The sequence below is a fragment of the Pelodiscus sinensis genome, chromosome 9 (assembly GCF_049634645.1).
Source record: "Pelodiscus sinensis isolate JC-2024 chromosome 9, ASM4963464v1, whole genome shotgun sequence".
NCBI lineage: Eukaryota > Metazoa > Chordata > Testudines > Trionychidae > Pelodiscus > Pelodiscus sinensis.
Genome location: NC_134719.1, coordinates 64,634,424 through 64,650,871, shown reverse-complemented (window position 1 = coordinate 64,650,871; position 16,448 = coordinate 64,634,424). Strand labels below are relative to the sequence as shown.

The following is a 16,448-nucleotide window of genomic DNA, read 5'->3' as shown; positions in this document are numbered from 1 at the left end:
GCCTGGCCAATCGGGAGACGGGGGCGGGGCAGACGGGTCCGTTCAACGAGCAGGGCAACGCGTGATCCCCACCCCCAGCCCAGCGACGGCGGGACACCACGTGACCGGAAGAAGCGGCGCGGCCGGGCGCTGCGAAACCCAGGACTACGCAGGCGGCGGAAGTGACGCGGCACGCACGCGCACCCGTTGACGCAGAGCGGCGCGGAGGGAGCCATGGCGACCTACGTGAGCGAGCTGGAGGCGGCCAAGAAGAACCTGAGCGAGGCGCTGGGCGAGAACGTGAAGCAGTGAGTGTGGCCCGGCCCCCCCCGGCCCGCGGGCCTGCCCCCCCCTGCGCCCTCCGGCCCGCGGGTCTGCGCCCCCCGGCCCGCGGGCCTGCCCCCCCTGACCCCCCGGCCCGCGGGCCTGCGCCCCCCGGCCCGCGGGCCTGTCCCCCCTCTGCCCCCCCGGCTCGTCTCCCGCCTCGGCCCGGCCTGGGGGCAGCGCGCGGGAGCCGAGCGGCGGCGGACCCGTCATGCTCGGGGGGTGGGTAACGGGCTCCCCCCGGGCTCGCACGTGCGCACCGTGACACCGGCCTCGCGCCCCCCCCCCCCGGGGCGGGTGGCAAATCCCGGCCCGCAGGGTCCGTCTCAAGATGTGCAGAGGTCTCGCAAATCATGAGTGATGGAGAAATCGACTGGGGAGTTCAGTTACTGCTTTCTGGAACGCAAGCAGTACAGATCACCCAGTGCAATTAATGGGCACTAGGTTGAAAACAGCCATCAGGGAGCAGGACTTCACACAGTGCATAGACAGCTGGTGAGGCTCGTTGCCAGGGAATGTTGTGAAGGCCAACATTTTAACAGGGTTCATAAGAAACCACAGAAGTTCCTGGAGGATCCATTTATCCGTGGCTATTAGCCAAGGTCATCTGGGTGTCCATAAACTTCTGACTGCCAACAGTCAGGGCTGGAAGATGGGGGATGATTTACTTGAAAATTTTTCTGCTTTGTTCCCTTTGAAACATCTGGCACTAGCTGCTATTGGAAGTTAACTGTTTTTTGGCATTTACGGCTGGGTGGGAACTAGGGAGGAACGGACGTTATATTAAAACACTGCTTCATATTAGATTTTTCTGAAATATATAAAAAAAAGCTACATGTTGGACTTGAACTACATGACTGTCCATTTAAGAAATGGGAAGCAAGAAATAGCTTTAGTAGGCAAAACAGTGTTCTTTACGGGGCATAATGTTTTCTCTCCTATGCACAGATACTGGGCAAACTTGAAACTTTGGTTCAAGCAAAAGATCAGTAAAGAAGAGTTTGATCTGGAAGCTCGCAGACTCCTCACCCAAGACAATGGTAAGAGACAGTCCCCTGGGAGAGCTCCTTTTTCTCTGCATCTCAGATTTCCCCAGAATACCAAATTCTGGGTTAGTCGCTGTTTGCTACAGAACAATGCAGCCACGTGAAGTGTGACTCCACAACTCCGTCTGCTCCTCTGGAACATACTGCCTCTTGGGCCACATAGCTACTGTTGAGATGAGAATCTTCCCTTTATGGCTCCTAATTTCATATAGAGGCAAAAAAGTTTGTCTAATAAATTAACTGGGGGTGTCCTCAACCAGGGGAACAAATGGGAAAACATGGTTGTGGGAAGTGTAAACACAATCACTTGATGGGGTAGCTTTAAGTAGCTGCTTTTGGATTGTGTCTGCCATTTTGCTAATGTGAGTCTCAGTCTTCAAATACCATTTTCTCTCCTGGTATCTCTGTGAGTCAATGGTCTTTCTTTTCACAGTCCATTCTCACAATGATTTCCTCCTGGCCATTCTCACCCGGTGCCAAATCTTGGTTTCTGCACCAGGTAAGTGAACAAAAGATCATATGGCATACCTTTGGGACGCGTTTGTGGTGGGCTTTGTTTTTAAGCTATATGCTGTGACTTATGTGCTCTCAAATTGCATGCTCTCCCTTGCTATGGCTTGCGTGCCGTATGACACTGAGAACCCTGATTGCCGCTTTTAGTTACGACTGTGGAATAAATATGATCATCTTCGTTACAAAACGAGCATTTCACACGCTTAACTACAGACTAGTGCCCTGCAATTCCAAGAAGGGGACCCAGGTTTGATTTCTTGTCTCCTGTTGCTTTGGCTGTGAGTTCGACAAGGCACGGTGCTCTGTAGGGCTGAGGTTTTGCTCCATGTTCTCCAGCGATCTGTGAGAATGGCGGCAGGCTCTAAAAGAAACCGGGCCTTGTGTCAGACCAATGGGAACTGAGCCAGGGAGGGAGGCAGCACTTAGAGACATTTTTTTTCCTCCTGTCTTGCCTTCAGAATAGAGGGGAGGGTGGGAAGCAGTTGGTTGTGAAGTTTTTAATTAAAATGTCGCCAGTGACTTGAACATTCTTCTGGTAAGCCCTTGCAGCTGCTATCACATTATGTGTGGTGCTGCACCTGTTTGTGGTGTCTTGCGAGTTTCAGTGTTGCTGATATCAGAATGTATCTTGGAAGGCTGGGCCAGAAAATTAGCCAGAAGGCCTCTTAAGAGAGAGTGTTTCAAACTGCGAATTAGAGCATGAATTTGAGACTGCTATGAGGTTCAGGGACTAGTATGTTAGGGTCTTGTGCGGAGCCAGCTGTATCATTTATGCTGACTGTATAGTACACTGTAACCTGGCTAATCAGGTACCAAAATCTGTCCATGTAACCTTTGCTGCTTCTCACTTGATTTTTTTTTTTGCATTGGGTTGGCTGCAGCAAATACACTGCATGTGATTTGTTTTGTAACCAAACCTCTGAATAAATCTGGACAGCGTGTACGGCAGACTGACCATCCTTTCCAACGGGTCACGGCAGTGCCTGGGATTGGGCTGTTCTGGTTCCATTCCCAGGAGCGGCACAGCTCTGGCGGTCGGGGAGCTTGGCTCCTGGTCAGACACCTAAATGTCTGGCCAGATTTTCAGTAAGGGCTTGGAGCACTCAGCACCTCCTGCTGAGAACAATTATAATGTCACCTCCCAGGAGTGAAGTGAGGATAAATCCATAAAAAGTCGGGAGCACTTGGATCTTACAGCAATGGGTTCTGTGAAGTCCTCGTCAGACAAGGCATCACACAAAGTCTCTTTTCAATAAAAATCACACTAGAGCCGCTCACGTTGGGTTTCATGTTGGTGATTTCAGGGGAGGTTTGTGTTAGACACCTGAGAGTACTAAGCTTGTGGAAATTGCTTGTTTCAGTGTTTTTGTTCCCGGGGAGACTTCAGAAAAGTTAGCTGCCTTTTTGCTTTCCCATTCTGAGGGGCTGCCTCCTGAAGTGTTTCACTAATCCCACCTTTTATAGAGACCAAGTTCTTTTTCAGTGCTCTTGGGCTGACAAAGCCTTGGACCTGTATTCGTCTACACCTCACACTATGAATTATATCCGAGTTGGTAATCTGTTTTGATTCAAGGGCCAGTCTGACCATGTTCCATTTGTCTCCAAAGAAAGAGGGTGAGGGGGGGTGGAGAAAGGAATAAAGCAACAATGGAAAACGGAAGATGATGCTCAGAGATTCTCCTAACCCTGTGTCTGTCTTCTGGCCAAGAGACTAAAATACTGAAAAGCAAAGAAATAAGCATTTAGTACGGGTGGGTTCTTTTCTGAAACGCATCCTTGAAGGCTCATCTCTCATAATACCTGTCTTTCCCTTTCTACTCTTGCTGATGTAGAATGTGCGCTGGGAAATCTCACAAGCCTGGAGAGAAGCAGCGCTTTCCTCTTTCTCCACTTGTTGCCTTTGCTCACAAGGCTAGAAACTGGCTAGCTCCACAATGGATTGGTTCCCCCTGTTCCCCCCCAGTACCGTCTCCGCAGTGCCAGCTGGCCCCCCCCTTGCCGCTGCTGCCTCTATTGCGCCGCTGCTGTGGACATGGGCTACTGGACCCAGTGCAAGCCAGGACTAAGCAAGCCCGACCCAGTCCCGGTTCATACTGGGTCCGGGACCTACCCCCACCACTGCTCTGCAGTTGAAATATAGTAAGGGGCGGGCAGGCAGCCCAGCTCTTACATTTAAACTGCAGAGCCGCAGCAGGAGCACCTTCCCTATCAACTCATCGTGTAGTCGATACAACATACAGACGGTACAATTTGTACTTAAAAGAAGTACTCGGGATCGTTTTCAGAGGGATAAGGCAACACGCCACATTTATTGATCTCACGTAGAATAATCAATACTTATCATATGCATATGAGATATGTCACTCATGCGTGCGCGCGCGCACACACACACACACACAAGCACACTCCGTCTTGCTCTTGTTACCAACAAGTTGCTCCCCTTAACTTCACTGGCCAGGTGAGTTAGATGGGGGAGGGGTGGAGCCGGGCTTCTGCCGATCCGGATCAATGCTCCGATGGTGACAAGACGAAACCCGGGGCCCTCTGCAAGACACCTCACTTTTATAGCAGCTTCCTTCTTTTATGCAAATATATCCCAGATTCAAAATCTGGGTCTGTGTCCATTGGTCCCTTTGTGCTGCTTCTCTCGGGTGTTGTCTGTTCAGAGAGGGGGTTTTCCAAAGAAGGTGCCTGCTTCCAATCCCCAAGGCTGTCAGTATGTCTGCTCTTCTTTCTTCAGCCCACTTGACACCTTGGGTCTGGCTTCCACTCCCTCTTCAACTGGTGTAGCTGTCTGCGAAAAAAGCACAGTATAGTTCAGATAACTTCCCTCTGAAGTAATAGAATATTGCTCAGCTACATGGTGGTAGTAGGTGAGAGTGTATAGTAGAAAGGGTACGTGCATTCCAGTTGGAAAGGGTGGACGTGCTCTTCAGAGGTGTCAGAACTGTGTGGTTTCGTCTGATTTTTGAGTTGCATGAACTTAATTATATTGACTCCAAATTGGAGTGACCTCCCCCCGCCCCACACACACTTCCCCTTCTCTCCTATTTTCAGAGGGCCCTGGGCCTCTGCCATGGACAGGGGGCTCTGCGACTAAACCTGGAAAGCCCAAAGGAAAGAAGAAGTTTTCTTCAGTTCGGCAGAAGTTTGATGTAAGTTTTTATTCCGCAAAGGGTCTTGGCGCTGCTAACTGCTCCAGGTAGGAAGAGCTGGCAGCCTGTGTGCGTGTTAGCGGCTTGGCCGAGACACTTCGTTCCAGCAGAGCCTTTTGCAGTAAAGCGGTAAGTACTAAAGTGAGCGAAGGTCGCTGTTCCACATGATCGAGTTACCCAGAGTGACTTGCTGTGTGAGTGAGGCTGGCTGGGCTACCCTATGGAAGTAGAATAATGGGTAAAAATTGCTCTAGCGATTCAGACAATATTTCTTCCTCTTCCCCCAGTTTTGGCTGAGACGCTACCAGCTGCTTCTCAGTGGATTTTTTTTTCTGTGCTAAGTGAGGGTGTGAATCTGATTAATGGAGAAATGCGTATGTTTGGGGGTGGACTTAAAACTTGCTTTGTTTATTAAAAAAAAAAAAACTCTGATAAGGTGAGGTCACAGAAAACCTCCCGGGGTGCTGACTCGGCCACTGCCGCTCGCCTTCCTGCTCTCCTCACCACCCGGTCCTGCTGGGCCAGCTCCCTGGTCTCCCCCAGCCAAGGCCCGAGCTGAGATCCCTGCCCCACTGAGAAGCAGCACAGACACTGAACCTCTTCAGGTTCAAGGAGAGTGCAATATTGGGCCCAGCTTCCTGGGATCCCACTCCTCAAATGGGATCAAAGCCCCCAGTGAATTACCTGGGTAGCAATGAAAGAGAGAATGTACACGCTGGTTGCTCCTCCAGGTAACAATTATTTACACTGGGCTTGATAGAAAATAAAAGTGGTTTTATTAAATAGGAGCGGCAGGATTTGAGTGTAATAGGTGAGCACAGGCAGAGCAAAGTAGGTTACAAATCAAAAGACACAAAACCGCTTGGCCTAATTCAACACCTCTCATGCACACACTTGAAACCCACGAAGTATTCCCCACTCCATAGGTCTAATTTTACACACACACAAATGATACCTACATCAAAATAAGGTAAACAGATCCAGCGGCTCATGCCGCGAAGATCGATGGGTTACATGAAATAATTTGCTCAAAGCACTTTGAGTTATGTATATTCGTAAGCCCATTTTGTAAAGCTTGGGGGGGCCCAGTCACAATCTCTACTGTAGAGGTGGATTTTTTTCAGGAGTCTACGGCTGTGCAGTGCTATCTTGAGGTTTTGTCAGGACAGGGTTATTTACAAGATGGAAAGTGAATGATTCCACTAGAGTGAAGGCCTTGGTGATGGCCAGCTGTCAGTCAAACCCTGCTGAGAGAGGAGAATTCTGGTAATGCTCCGCTCAGGGCCACCTGTCTGCTGCAAGGAGGGAAGGGGAAAAGAAGTCTCTTCTTCTCGCTCCCTCATACTTTTCCCTGCCCCATAAATAACTTATGTGCCTGTCCCTGCTATTAGTATTCCTGAGTAGCATGAAGCTGACACGCTTTCACTGCTACCCAGGAAGGTCCTGGTAACAGCTGTAAAACTACCGGATTTCATGTCAATTCCACTTGGCTTCTGCTTTCCAAAGCCGTTTGTTCTCTGTTTGCAGAATCTGCTACCACTAAATGAAAGCGGAAGTCCTCAAAATTAGCAGAACAGCTTCCCACTCATGTGTGGTGATTGTTGTTTTTCTGTCTGATTTAAATAAATATTAGTTAGATTTATGGTTATTCTTTATGGGTGTGTATAAAGCTTTTATAACTCCCTCAATCCACGGATGTCTTTACAAACTCTAGTTTAAACATATGATATTTTGGGATGATGGACAAACAGCTGTATCACAGCATGCAGCAATGTTCAGGGGGAAAGGTTAGATGAACTGACATGTTGTGGTAACTGTTGGTCCCAGGATATTGGAGAGACAAGGAGGGGAAGGGAATATATTTTATTGGACCAGCTTGTGATAGTGAGACCAACTTTCAAGTTCCATGTGGCTTCAAAGTTTCTGTCATCAGCAGGAGTGGGTCCCACTAAAGCTATTCCCTCCATTCACCTTATCTCAGGGAAATGCAGCGTATATAGAATAACCACATTTGGAACTCGACTGAGCTGCCATGCTTAAATCCCTGCCTTTTTAATTGACCCAGGACATTCTGTACCTCAGTTTCTCATCTTCCCCGAAAGCTGGACCCGAGCACGGGAATTAGTAATGCTGAAATGACAAGTGTCGTTTGTCTGACAGCACCGATTCCAGCCTCAGAACCCACTGTCGGGAGCCCAGCAGTTTGTGGCAAAGGACCCACAAGAAGATGACGATTTGAAGCTGTGTGCGCATACCATGATGCTTCCGACGCGGGGCCAGCTGGAAGGAAGGATGATAGTGACGGCCTATGAGCACGGGCTGGACAATGTCACCGAAGAGGCAGTGACTGCTATTGTCTATGCCGTGCAGGTTAGTAGGGCCTGCCGCTGACAGGGCTTTTGTGTGTGGTGTATGGCGGGGCAGAGCGAGGGGGGAACTGGCTTCCCTCTCTTTGCAGGTGGCTTAGAGAATCCAGGCTGCGTGTTTCACCCAAATTGGCACCAGCAGTTATTCCTGCAGTGCTGCAGCTCAGAGTCAAGGATCTTGGCTTCCTGCACATGTGCGGTTTGCAGATGCTCCGAGTGAAACACGACAGGCCCAGTGTGAGACTGCTTTTGAAAAGGCAAACCATTCCTCTGGTGTGCGATGGATTTCTAAAGCGGCCATGCGTTGCTAGCATTGGGTTGTACTTCAATTTCTGTCCAGGGCCCTTTCGAACAGTCGCTTTTTAGGCACGCCGGGCGGTTGCCAAACTTGTCTTCTCTTGGGGCTGAAGCCTGGTGGCTAAATCAGAGTGGCTGAACCTGAGGTGCTGATTACATGTCATTCCTGTGTCTTCCGTGTGAGTCTGAGCATCTGACCAGCCCACCCAATGCAAGCAGCTACTGAGAGCGTGTGCTTCGGGGGACTCGCTCAGATTCAGAGGCCTGTCCCAGCTCCACATCCGGCAGTACGACCAGATGTGGGAGCAACTTTCTGCTTGTCCCTTCCATGCCTGCACCCTCTTTCCCCCCAGCAGCGACACCGCCGAAGTGAGGCCAGCTGTTAAAGCAGAGTGCCGCCTTCAGAACAGCTTTCCATGCAGCATTCCCATGCACCGCTTGGGGCAGAGTGTGAAACCCTTTCTTGCCCTCTACACAGTGCACTTGTCCGTGGCGGGAATTTCCTGACATTTAAGAGACACTTTTAAAGTTGGCACTGGGAGATCTCAAATTAGAGCTGTACGTTTCCATTCCCAGGCAAGGGTGCACAGTACTGTTCACTGGGTGGCTTGTGCTTTGTGTACAAACAGGGTGATGACATTGACACCACTCCTGCTCCCTTGAGGCAGGCTTCATGCAAAATGTGATATCCTCCTGGTTTGTAGGAACAGGAAGGGAAACACATGAGCACGTGCTAGCAAGTAAATCAGCACACTGGCTTTGTTTTGAATGGCTTGCCCTTCCGAGGAACTGGGATTTTTTTTGGGTGGTTTAGCTGGTGGGTTTTTTGTTTTTGTTTTTTCAAGGCTATCTTGATTTTTGCAGCTCCAGGTAAAGAAACCCAGTCACTACAAAGTGCATCCTTTTCCAGATACGTGAGGCAGAGGGATGCTATTGAACGCTCTTCCTATAAACTGTTGCCGGGTTGTGCCTCTGGTCACGGAAGCTATTCATACAACAGATTCCACCTGTTAATAGCTAATTATTCATTTTACTGTGTCTTTGTACGTGAGCGAAGTCGTTTGGGATGTCCTGACTGCCACAGCACCCAGGTGGAAAGGGATAAACTGGCCTATGTGACAACACTGCAAACGATGCTAACGGTCTGGTGTGTCCTTGCAGAATCACCTTAAGGATATCCTGGCATCGGTCGTATCCCGGAGGAAAGCCTATCGCCTGAGAGACGGCCATTTCAAATATGCCTTTGGAAGCAACGTGAACCCCCAGCCTTACCTGAAGAACAGTGTCGTTGCCTACAATAATCTAATTGAGGGGTAAGTGAGCTGACGCGGCACTACCTCAGCATAGACGCAGCAGCTGGGGTAGGAGACTGAGCCTGCAGCTGATCCATTTAAAAAACAAAATCTCTGGGGGAAACATAGTGGTAATATTCCGAAAGGGCAGATACTGGAGAACTATCCCTACTGGGTGGAGAAGGACAGGGGCTTAGCACAAGTGCCTTGGTGAGAAGTCTGTGCCTCTCCCCAACATCCTCACCTGCTAGGAAGACACTGGAACACGTGGGCGCTCCCTCTAGATTGTCGGAGGGACTCCGTTTTTCTTCTAAGCCTCTGGTTAGCAGGGCCGGCGTGTGGAGTTGGTTTCTCCGCACAAGGCCTGGGCCCTACAAATAAGCATGCTGGCCTTGCTTGTTGATAGGCATGTGCTTTATCTGAAGCACAGACTCTGGCTGCTGGAAGGGAGAAGGAGCTTTCACCGGGGTACCGATGAAATGAGAATGCCCCCAGCAAGCACAGCGAGGAGCCCTTCCCTGCTCTCCTGGCAGCTGCCACCGAGAGGTCCGTGCCACTTCTGCAGCCTCTTTGGTGCCGTCTGCCTTTGTTGCAGCCTGTAGCTCTCCCAGACGGCCCCGGTGCGGAACTGACAAAGGTGCTGGCCCACGGTGACTGCAGGACTGTTTTGTCAGCAGTAAAATGATCAGCAGTTATGCTGATTTGAGTCTCCTGCTGCTGCCTCTCGGGAATGCCAGGAGCAACAGCGACAGGTACCTGGCGTATGTCTGCGAGTTTCAGAAGGCTGCATAGTTGCTTCTGGAAGGTTATCGTCCCTGCATAGGCAGTGCTGTTTTGAAGGTGGCTTTGGTTTGCATGAAAGAGTAAATTCGGCAGAAATTCTGTGTGTTGCGCTCATGCTTCTCCCACTATCCTGCCCCCTCGCTTTGGGGAAAATTTCCAGCTCTTGCTGGCAAATGGATTTTTCAAGATCTAATAATGCAGTGCGTGTCTGGGGTACCTCTCACAGCCCTTGCTGGGCATTAACGCCAAGGGAAGAGAGGACAGGCCGTTCCTGGAGACATTTCAGGTTAGAGGGAGGGGGTAATGTCCTGAATTCTGTTTTAGGACTAATTACGTAGTGGTTCCAGGGTACAGGCTTGATGCCCTATCTCCACAACATCCTGTCACAAGCCCATTGTTGGCACGCGCAGACCTCAGTGATGGCGCCAGGCCAGGTTTTTTGCCCTCAAGAGCCCGTGCGAGCTGCACAGACCAGCGTCTCCAGGTACAGTCATACACAGGGCTCGACAAATAAAGCAATCTACTCGCCCATGGCGACCCAGAAGAGCCGGGTTCGTGTGATCTGCGCATGCGCGGATCGCCGGACAGTGCGGCTGGCAAGCGGGGCTCACCGAGCGGGTGATACACACTTGCCAAGTGGCAAGGGCTCAGTTAGCAGTAGGACTTTCTGTTGCCCCCTGATGCTGTTTTGGGGTCCCTTGCCTCATCCCTTGTGTATCTGGGATAAACAACGTACATACCAGTGCTAATCCGATCAGAATGGATGTGGCGTGTCAGTACCATCTCTGCATCCGTTTTGTCTTCTTTCTCTCATCACTGTCTGAGGAGGTAGCTCATGAAAGCTTATGCTCTAGTTCCCTAATAAACGTGTTATTCTTTAAAATGCTGCTGGACAAATTAACCCAGCTGCCCCTCGGATATCACCTTGTGTGTTTTGTGACATGCTGGTTAGCTCCCCTTGTCCCTTTCTCACGGTGTTTCAGACAAAATATCCATATTGATCACTGCTGTCCCATTGTCTTATCCCGTGCTAGGTTGGGGTGTCCTTGCGTGAGCCTGCTGTGATGTGTTTATCTATTGGTGGTGGGTTGTAGCAATGCTAGTAGGAGCTGTGCAGCGTTCATGTACAGACACTGTATTTACAGGCATTTGCTTCAGCACATCACCTGACTTCAGTTCCCAGCCTTTGGCTCAGACCTCTGGTCTTGCTCTGGGCTCTCTCCGACAGTTTGTGATGGCAGAGCAACTGGAGCTGCCGGGGGGCAAGCCAGGGGCAGTAACTCACTTTGTCCTACCCTCCTGGAGGGGGCCGGGCCGGGCCGGTAGTGCAGAAAGATGAGGTGTGGAATTGGTCAGTTATTCCATTCAAAAGCGTTTGTGAGAGACTGAGCATCCGGCGTGGGGGCCGGGGACGGACTGAGCATCCGGCGTGGGGGCCGGGGACGGACTGAGCATCCGGCAAGGGGGCCGGGGACGGACTGAGCATCCGGCAAGGGGGTTATATTCCGTTTTGCCTGCCTGCCTCCCTCTGCACTGTGGGATCCGCACAGTCACATGACTAGCATCTAGCACATGTCTCTCCCTCTTCTTCTCTCCCAGGGAAAGTAACGCGAAGGCCTGTCCAGTACTTCCTTTGCTTGTTTCCTCTCTGCTGTGCTCTGTGCTTTTCGCTGGGCGAGTCAATAGAGTCCTTAAATCCTGTGCAAATGTGTTCCGTGTTCTCCGGCTGCCCCGGGCAGAGCTTGGTGTCTGCAGAGGATCGCTCTAGCCTCGTGGTGGAAAGCGCCACCGTGCCTTGGGGACAGGGGCCGTTCCAAAGGCGGGTCCTCTGGGACCCCAAACTGCTTTGGTTTGCTTCCCTTCTGATTGCTCAGCTGTTTGGCTTTTGTTCTGCTGCCCATGGGGAGGAAGGGGCCAAAACATTTTCCATCTTGGCCAGCAAACGGGCCAGGGTGGCTGTGGCTTCGCCCAGCTGTTGTTCCGGAGCCGTAGGTGATCTTTTGGGGTTTATTTTTGGCACTTTTTAGACAAGATGGTGGTGGTTCCTGCCTTGTCTCTGCCAGACGCAGGGCCCCATGGGCTCCTTGACATTTTCAGCCCGAGATAACAAGGGCTTTTAATAGCTAATCTCCAGAGCACATCTTGAAATGCAAACAGCAGCCCACTGTGCAGCAGTAAGCAGGCTGCCTGGCTGTCAGAAAGCTGGGAGCTCAGCAAGCCTTCTCGGGCGCCTTTGCCGTTGGAGACTTGCAGTCGATACCCGGGTTTATCAGCGCATGTTTGTTTGTAGTTGGTTGCACCTCTTGCCTAGTGTGGGCACAGCCTGGCATCGTGGCCCTGGAGGAGTGCCAGTGGCCTGTCTGCAGTGAAGGGACCACGGTAAACGTGACGAATGCTGGCTCCACTTTCGCTGGCTCCCTTGTGAAAGCCAAGGGCTGGTTGAACTAGTGCAGCGTTGGGACGTGGACAGGGCCGCAGCCAGCGCTGAGTGGAGAATCGTGTTCGGGAGCCAAACTGCTGCTCTGCTATTTCCCAAAGCGGGTGCTTTCTTGTTAACTGGCATCTCTTTACTGTCCCTCTCGTTACAGCCCTCCCGCCTGCCTGGCACCTTCTGCGGGTCAGAATCTAGCTTCCCACCCCGCTCCTGACGATGCGGAGCAGCAGGCTGCTCTCCTCCTGGCATGTTCGGGGGACACTTTGCCAGCTACTCTCCCTCCAGTCAACATGTACGACCTGTTTGAGGCGTTACAGGTAACGTCCCATCCATTGTGGCCTGGCGTGGGGAGAAGCTCTTCTGAGCAGAGTGCTAGGCAGAGCCGACCCTGTCTGATCTGTCGTATGTACTTGGAGATTGGCCTATTGTCCCTCCTCCCCGCTGCCTGATTAAAACAGGCCATTTCCTTGTCTGCTCCTTAAAGCTGTGGCTATACGTGGAGCTGCCCAGAATTTTTGGCAGGGACTCTGGATTGGCCCCGCCAGCTAGGTAAATATTACCATGTAGCTGTGAGCACATCATGTGTTAGGTCACAGGTCCGCCCTCTGGGTTGTGCACAAGTCACAAGTGCTCACAGCCTCCCTCCCTGCATTCGATTGCTGCAGGCTTGGGCAGAAGTCCAGCAGACTGAGTTGCCACATAGATCCCTCTTTTCTTCATGTCCATGCTGGTACTTGGTACCTGCTGGACTGCCCAGCCGGTCCATCCCTGGCTTTGCATGGCTTGGGGCCGTAGACCAAGCGTTCTCAGCAGGACTCTGGAATCGGCTTTCCTTAAGTGCATGTGGTGAGGACTGTTTCCCAAGGCTTGTCCTGAGTGGGTGGCTTGAGGGCAGGTGGTCTCGTGGGCGTGAGTGCTGGCAAGCTAGAAACACGGCGCCACGCCAACCTTCGTGTTGCCCCGAGGACCTCGGGCAGGCTTATCGTAGAACTAGAGAAATGGGGGGCGCAGGCGTGGCCGTGTCTGGCTGCCAGTGGTTTCTAACGAGCACCCCATGCCCCCCCAGGTGCACAGAGAAGTTGTTCCAGCACATACCGTCTACGCTCTAAACATCGAGAGAATCGTCATGAAGCTTTGGCATCCAAACCACGAGGAGCTGCAGCAAGACAAAATCCATCGCCAGCGCCTGGCAGCAAAGGAGGGGCTGCTACCGTGCTAGCGTTAGCGTGGCCGGCGCCAGGCGAGCTGTCATTTCGTAGACTCGGCAGCGGCGGGGGTCTCCTCGGCTTTGCGGTGCTGAAAACGGTCGCAAATCTTGCCTCGTCGTGTCAGCATTTCAGACAGAAATGTGTAATGTGCATGAGCTTTCCCTATGGAAACGTGCCCGAGGTAGTTTACCGTGAAGCCATGGTCCGGCCAGCTCTGGGTTACTCTGACCGACCGCCGCTGCATTTGAAAGGGAACGGAAGTTCGACTGGCAGGAGAGGGAACTATTTAGTTTCAAGGAGACTAGGCAATGCTTTGGGTTAGTGGCTGCGAGGGAGCTGTCTGGCAGTGCAAGGGCTGTCCCTCGTGATGGTCGGTGACTGTTCGGCTTGCAGCCTGAACCACTGCGCTGAAAATCCAGGTGAAGGAACATGCCGGTGACAAAGTGCTTCCCTTTGGTGGTGCTCGGCCTTCCCAGGGAAGGGGTGAAATCCCTTCCCACAGCCACAGTGGCTGTCTGCATCCTCGCTTGCTTGCCCACTCATCGGCAGCAGGGGGAGCCCCAAGCCTGCCAGTGTCTGATGGTGGAGCTGTGGGTATCACAGCTGGAGAGCTAGCTGGAAAGAAATGGGGATGTTGCAGGTGTCAGAGGTGTTGGGCTGGGCTTCGGGGGAGTCAGGATGCGGATGGTGCTGAATAGCTCCCCCAGTTAGACCCCACTGTGGGATGGGCAGACTCCTGCCCTGGCTCCTCCTCTGCCCTGCAGTGGTACAAAGTGCCAGGCGCCGGGCAGGGCAGCTGTAGAGTTAAAGGCACTGAAACCTGCCCTGCTCTGGCACATACCCACCCTGCCTACGCCTGGGCACAGGGCAGTTTGCTCTCACAGGCTACCTCAGGAGCAAGAGGCAGCCTCTCTGGGAGCCAATAGGAGGAGGAATATCCAGCGCACTCGCCATCAGATGGGTCGCCGTCTCCACGGCTGCTAGCGACTGTCGCAGTACGCAGTGACACCAGCCTGCCAGGGCCCTGAGTCGGAGGAATTTCCTCAGCTGGGATCAGAGCAATAAGAACACGATTTCCTCGTTTTATCCAAAACAAATGAATATTGCAGCCGCACATACCCTGATCCCGGTCTGCGTAAATACGACGGCAGCTGCGTTACAGTGGAGTAGAGGGGCACCCTTCCTAGGCGTTGACGTGACCTGCTGTGTTCTGGCCTGGTGGGCTCTGCCTATAGGTTTGGCTTCACCATCTGGTTAGTGAGTTGTCGGGCTGAGGGGTCGCCTCTCCTGAAGGGTAGGTGTGGCCGGAGTTCGCCGCCGCCGCCGCGTTTCCAGGTTGCTGCATGGGTGTTGCTGTTGGAAGCTGGCTTGAGGGGAAAGAAGGAAATGTGTGTCGAGAGGGAAAGCGGCTGGACAGGACTGTTTGGGGCGGGGGTCCCCCAATCTGCCATTGTACCTATGCAGGAAGCAGCAGCTAGGAGGGGAGGCTGAGGGGCCGTCTATACTGGTGCTGGAAGGCGGTGTCTCCAGTGAGAGGAAGCCTCCCTGCACCAGTGCGCTAAAGCTAGAAGGCTCACCGCCCCGAGGACGTGCCTGGGACTGCAGCCAGGGCAGCTCGCCGCTCTGCGGTGGCAGTGACGTTTCCGGGTGTACTGGTGCTACCTCGGCATTGGCACGCTGTGGCCGCTCGCCCTCCAGCTCCGGCGTGGCGTGGCGAGGCGTGGCGAGGCGTACCTTCCCTGCTTCCCAGCACGCTGCTCCTGGGGGAGCTGCACTGTGTGGCGCTAGGATACTCCAACCCGGAGCCAGGCTCCTCTCCTCGGGCTGCTGCCCGTCAGAGGGCTCCGCTCTCCCACCCAGTTGCTGATCTGCCAGGGACTCCCTTTCCCAAGCCGTACGTTGCAGGTCTGCAGGATGTGGCTACTGTGGTGCCCCCTCAGTTGGTGCTTCCTGATTTTTCTGTAGCTTCCTGCTGGGGAGGGGATGCACCAGGTGGCATGGCGGGAGGGGTAGCAGGGGGCTCGTGAGTTGGGGGGGAGGGGAAGAAGCGGCGTGAGGGGCCCAGTTAGGCACTTGGTAAATGGTTCAAAGGACCCTGCAGAAGCAGCTCCCCACCCTCCTAACGCCCGGCAGCCTCTGGGCCGGTGTGGAATGAGAGGGGACGCTGGAGTCCCCCACCCCACCACCCTCAGCAGAATGAGCCCCAGGCCCTTCCAGGGGGGGAGCCACGCGTTCTAGAAAGCAATTCTCACCCTGAGGCTGGACTGTCCCATCCGCCGCGCACCCAGTGTGCTCTGCGGAGCAGGGGATTTCCCAGCTAGTCACACTGCTCACGGCAGGGAAGGGCAGCAGATCGTGTGTGTGCCAGAAATTGTAACGCGCCGTCTCTCCGGTGTCAGAGTTCTTCAATAAACGCCTAGTGCTGGGCCCGGGGGGCACGCCGAGGGCTGCAGCTTGTGTGGTTCATACACCTGCCAATGCATGAATACAAAAATTAAGACCCAGTGCAGCCAGTGGGAGTCAGTCAGCACCTCTCAGGCTCTGCCCACTAGGCTGAGCAGCCGGCACTTCCCACAATGCCCCGGCACCTCCCTGGGGGCTCGAAACGCCGACCCCCTGCACCCGTCTGTTCCAGCCCCTCCGCTTGTCTTTCAGCGCTCGCCCTGCCGGGGAGAGACAGCACCGCTGTGGAGTGTGCTCCCAGGGGAGGCCTCGTTCAAAGGATCCCACCCGCAGGCCGCGTTTAAAGGACGCCTGCCACATGGGGCTGCCTTGAGGAAATGCCTCCGTTCCCCCGTCGGGTGCCCACCACCTTTTGTAACAGGTTTCAAATCGACGGCTGGAAAGGGCCGTACCACGGCTACGTGGTATTGTTACATCCCTGGGCCCCGCCCCGCGTGGGCTGGGTGTGGTGGGATTGCCTGCAAGCCCTGCCTCTTGGACGGGGCTGGGTGAGTCGCTGTGGCTACTAGCTGCCAGTCTGAGCAGTTGGGTGCCCTTGGCTCTCAGCTGTGGCGCGTGCCGTCACCAGCAGCGACGGTCTGGCCACTC

The 16,448-nt window shown here is 53.3% G+C and overlaps 1 protein-coding gene and 1 long non-coding RNA gene across 7 annotated transcripts in view; one reads left to right on the top strand and one right to left on the bottom strand.

The window, feature by feature from the left end:
* The first annotated feature begins 98 nt into the window (after positions 1-98).
* On the top strand, positions 99-15,841 carry TADA1 (transcriptional adaptor 1). The gene is made up of 8 exons (XM_075937062.1): positions 99-287; positions 1,252-1,343; positions 1,783-1,848; positions 4,920-5,017; positions 7,178-7,387; positions 8,842-8,993; positions 12,344-12,506; positions 13,256-15,841. Exons 1-8 carry the CDS (start codon positions 214-216, stop codon positions 13,406-13,408), a joined length of 1,008 nt encoding a protein of 335 aa, XP_075793177.1. The 5' UTR covers positions 99-213; the 3' UTR covers positions 13,409-15,841.
* LOC112546759 (uncharacterized) overlaps positions 15,732-16,448 on the bottom strand; it is a 199,346-nt gene continuing 198,629 nt past the window's right edge. For all 6 annotated transcript variants that reach the window (XR_012906071.1, XR_012906069.1, XR_003090460.2 and 3 more), the window contains one exon: positions 15,732-15,868. This is a non-coding gene — a long non-coding RNA (uncharacterized LOC112546759). The remainder of the gene's footprint in view (positions 15,869-16,448) is intronic.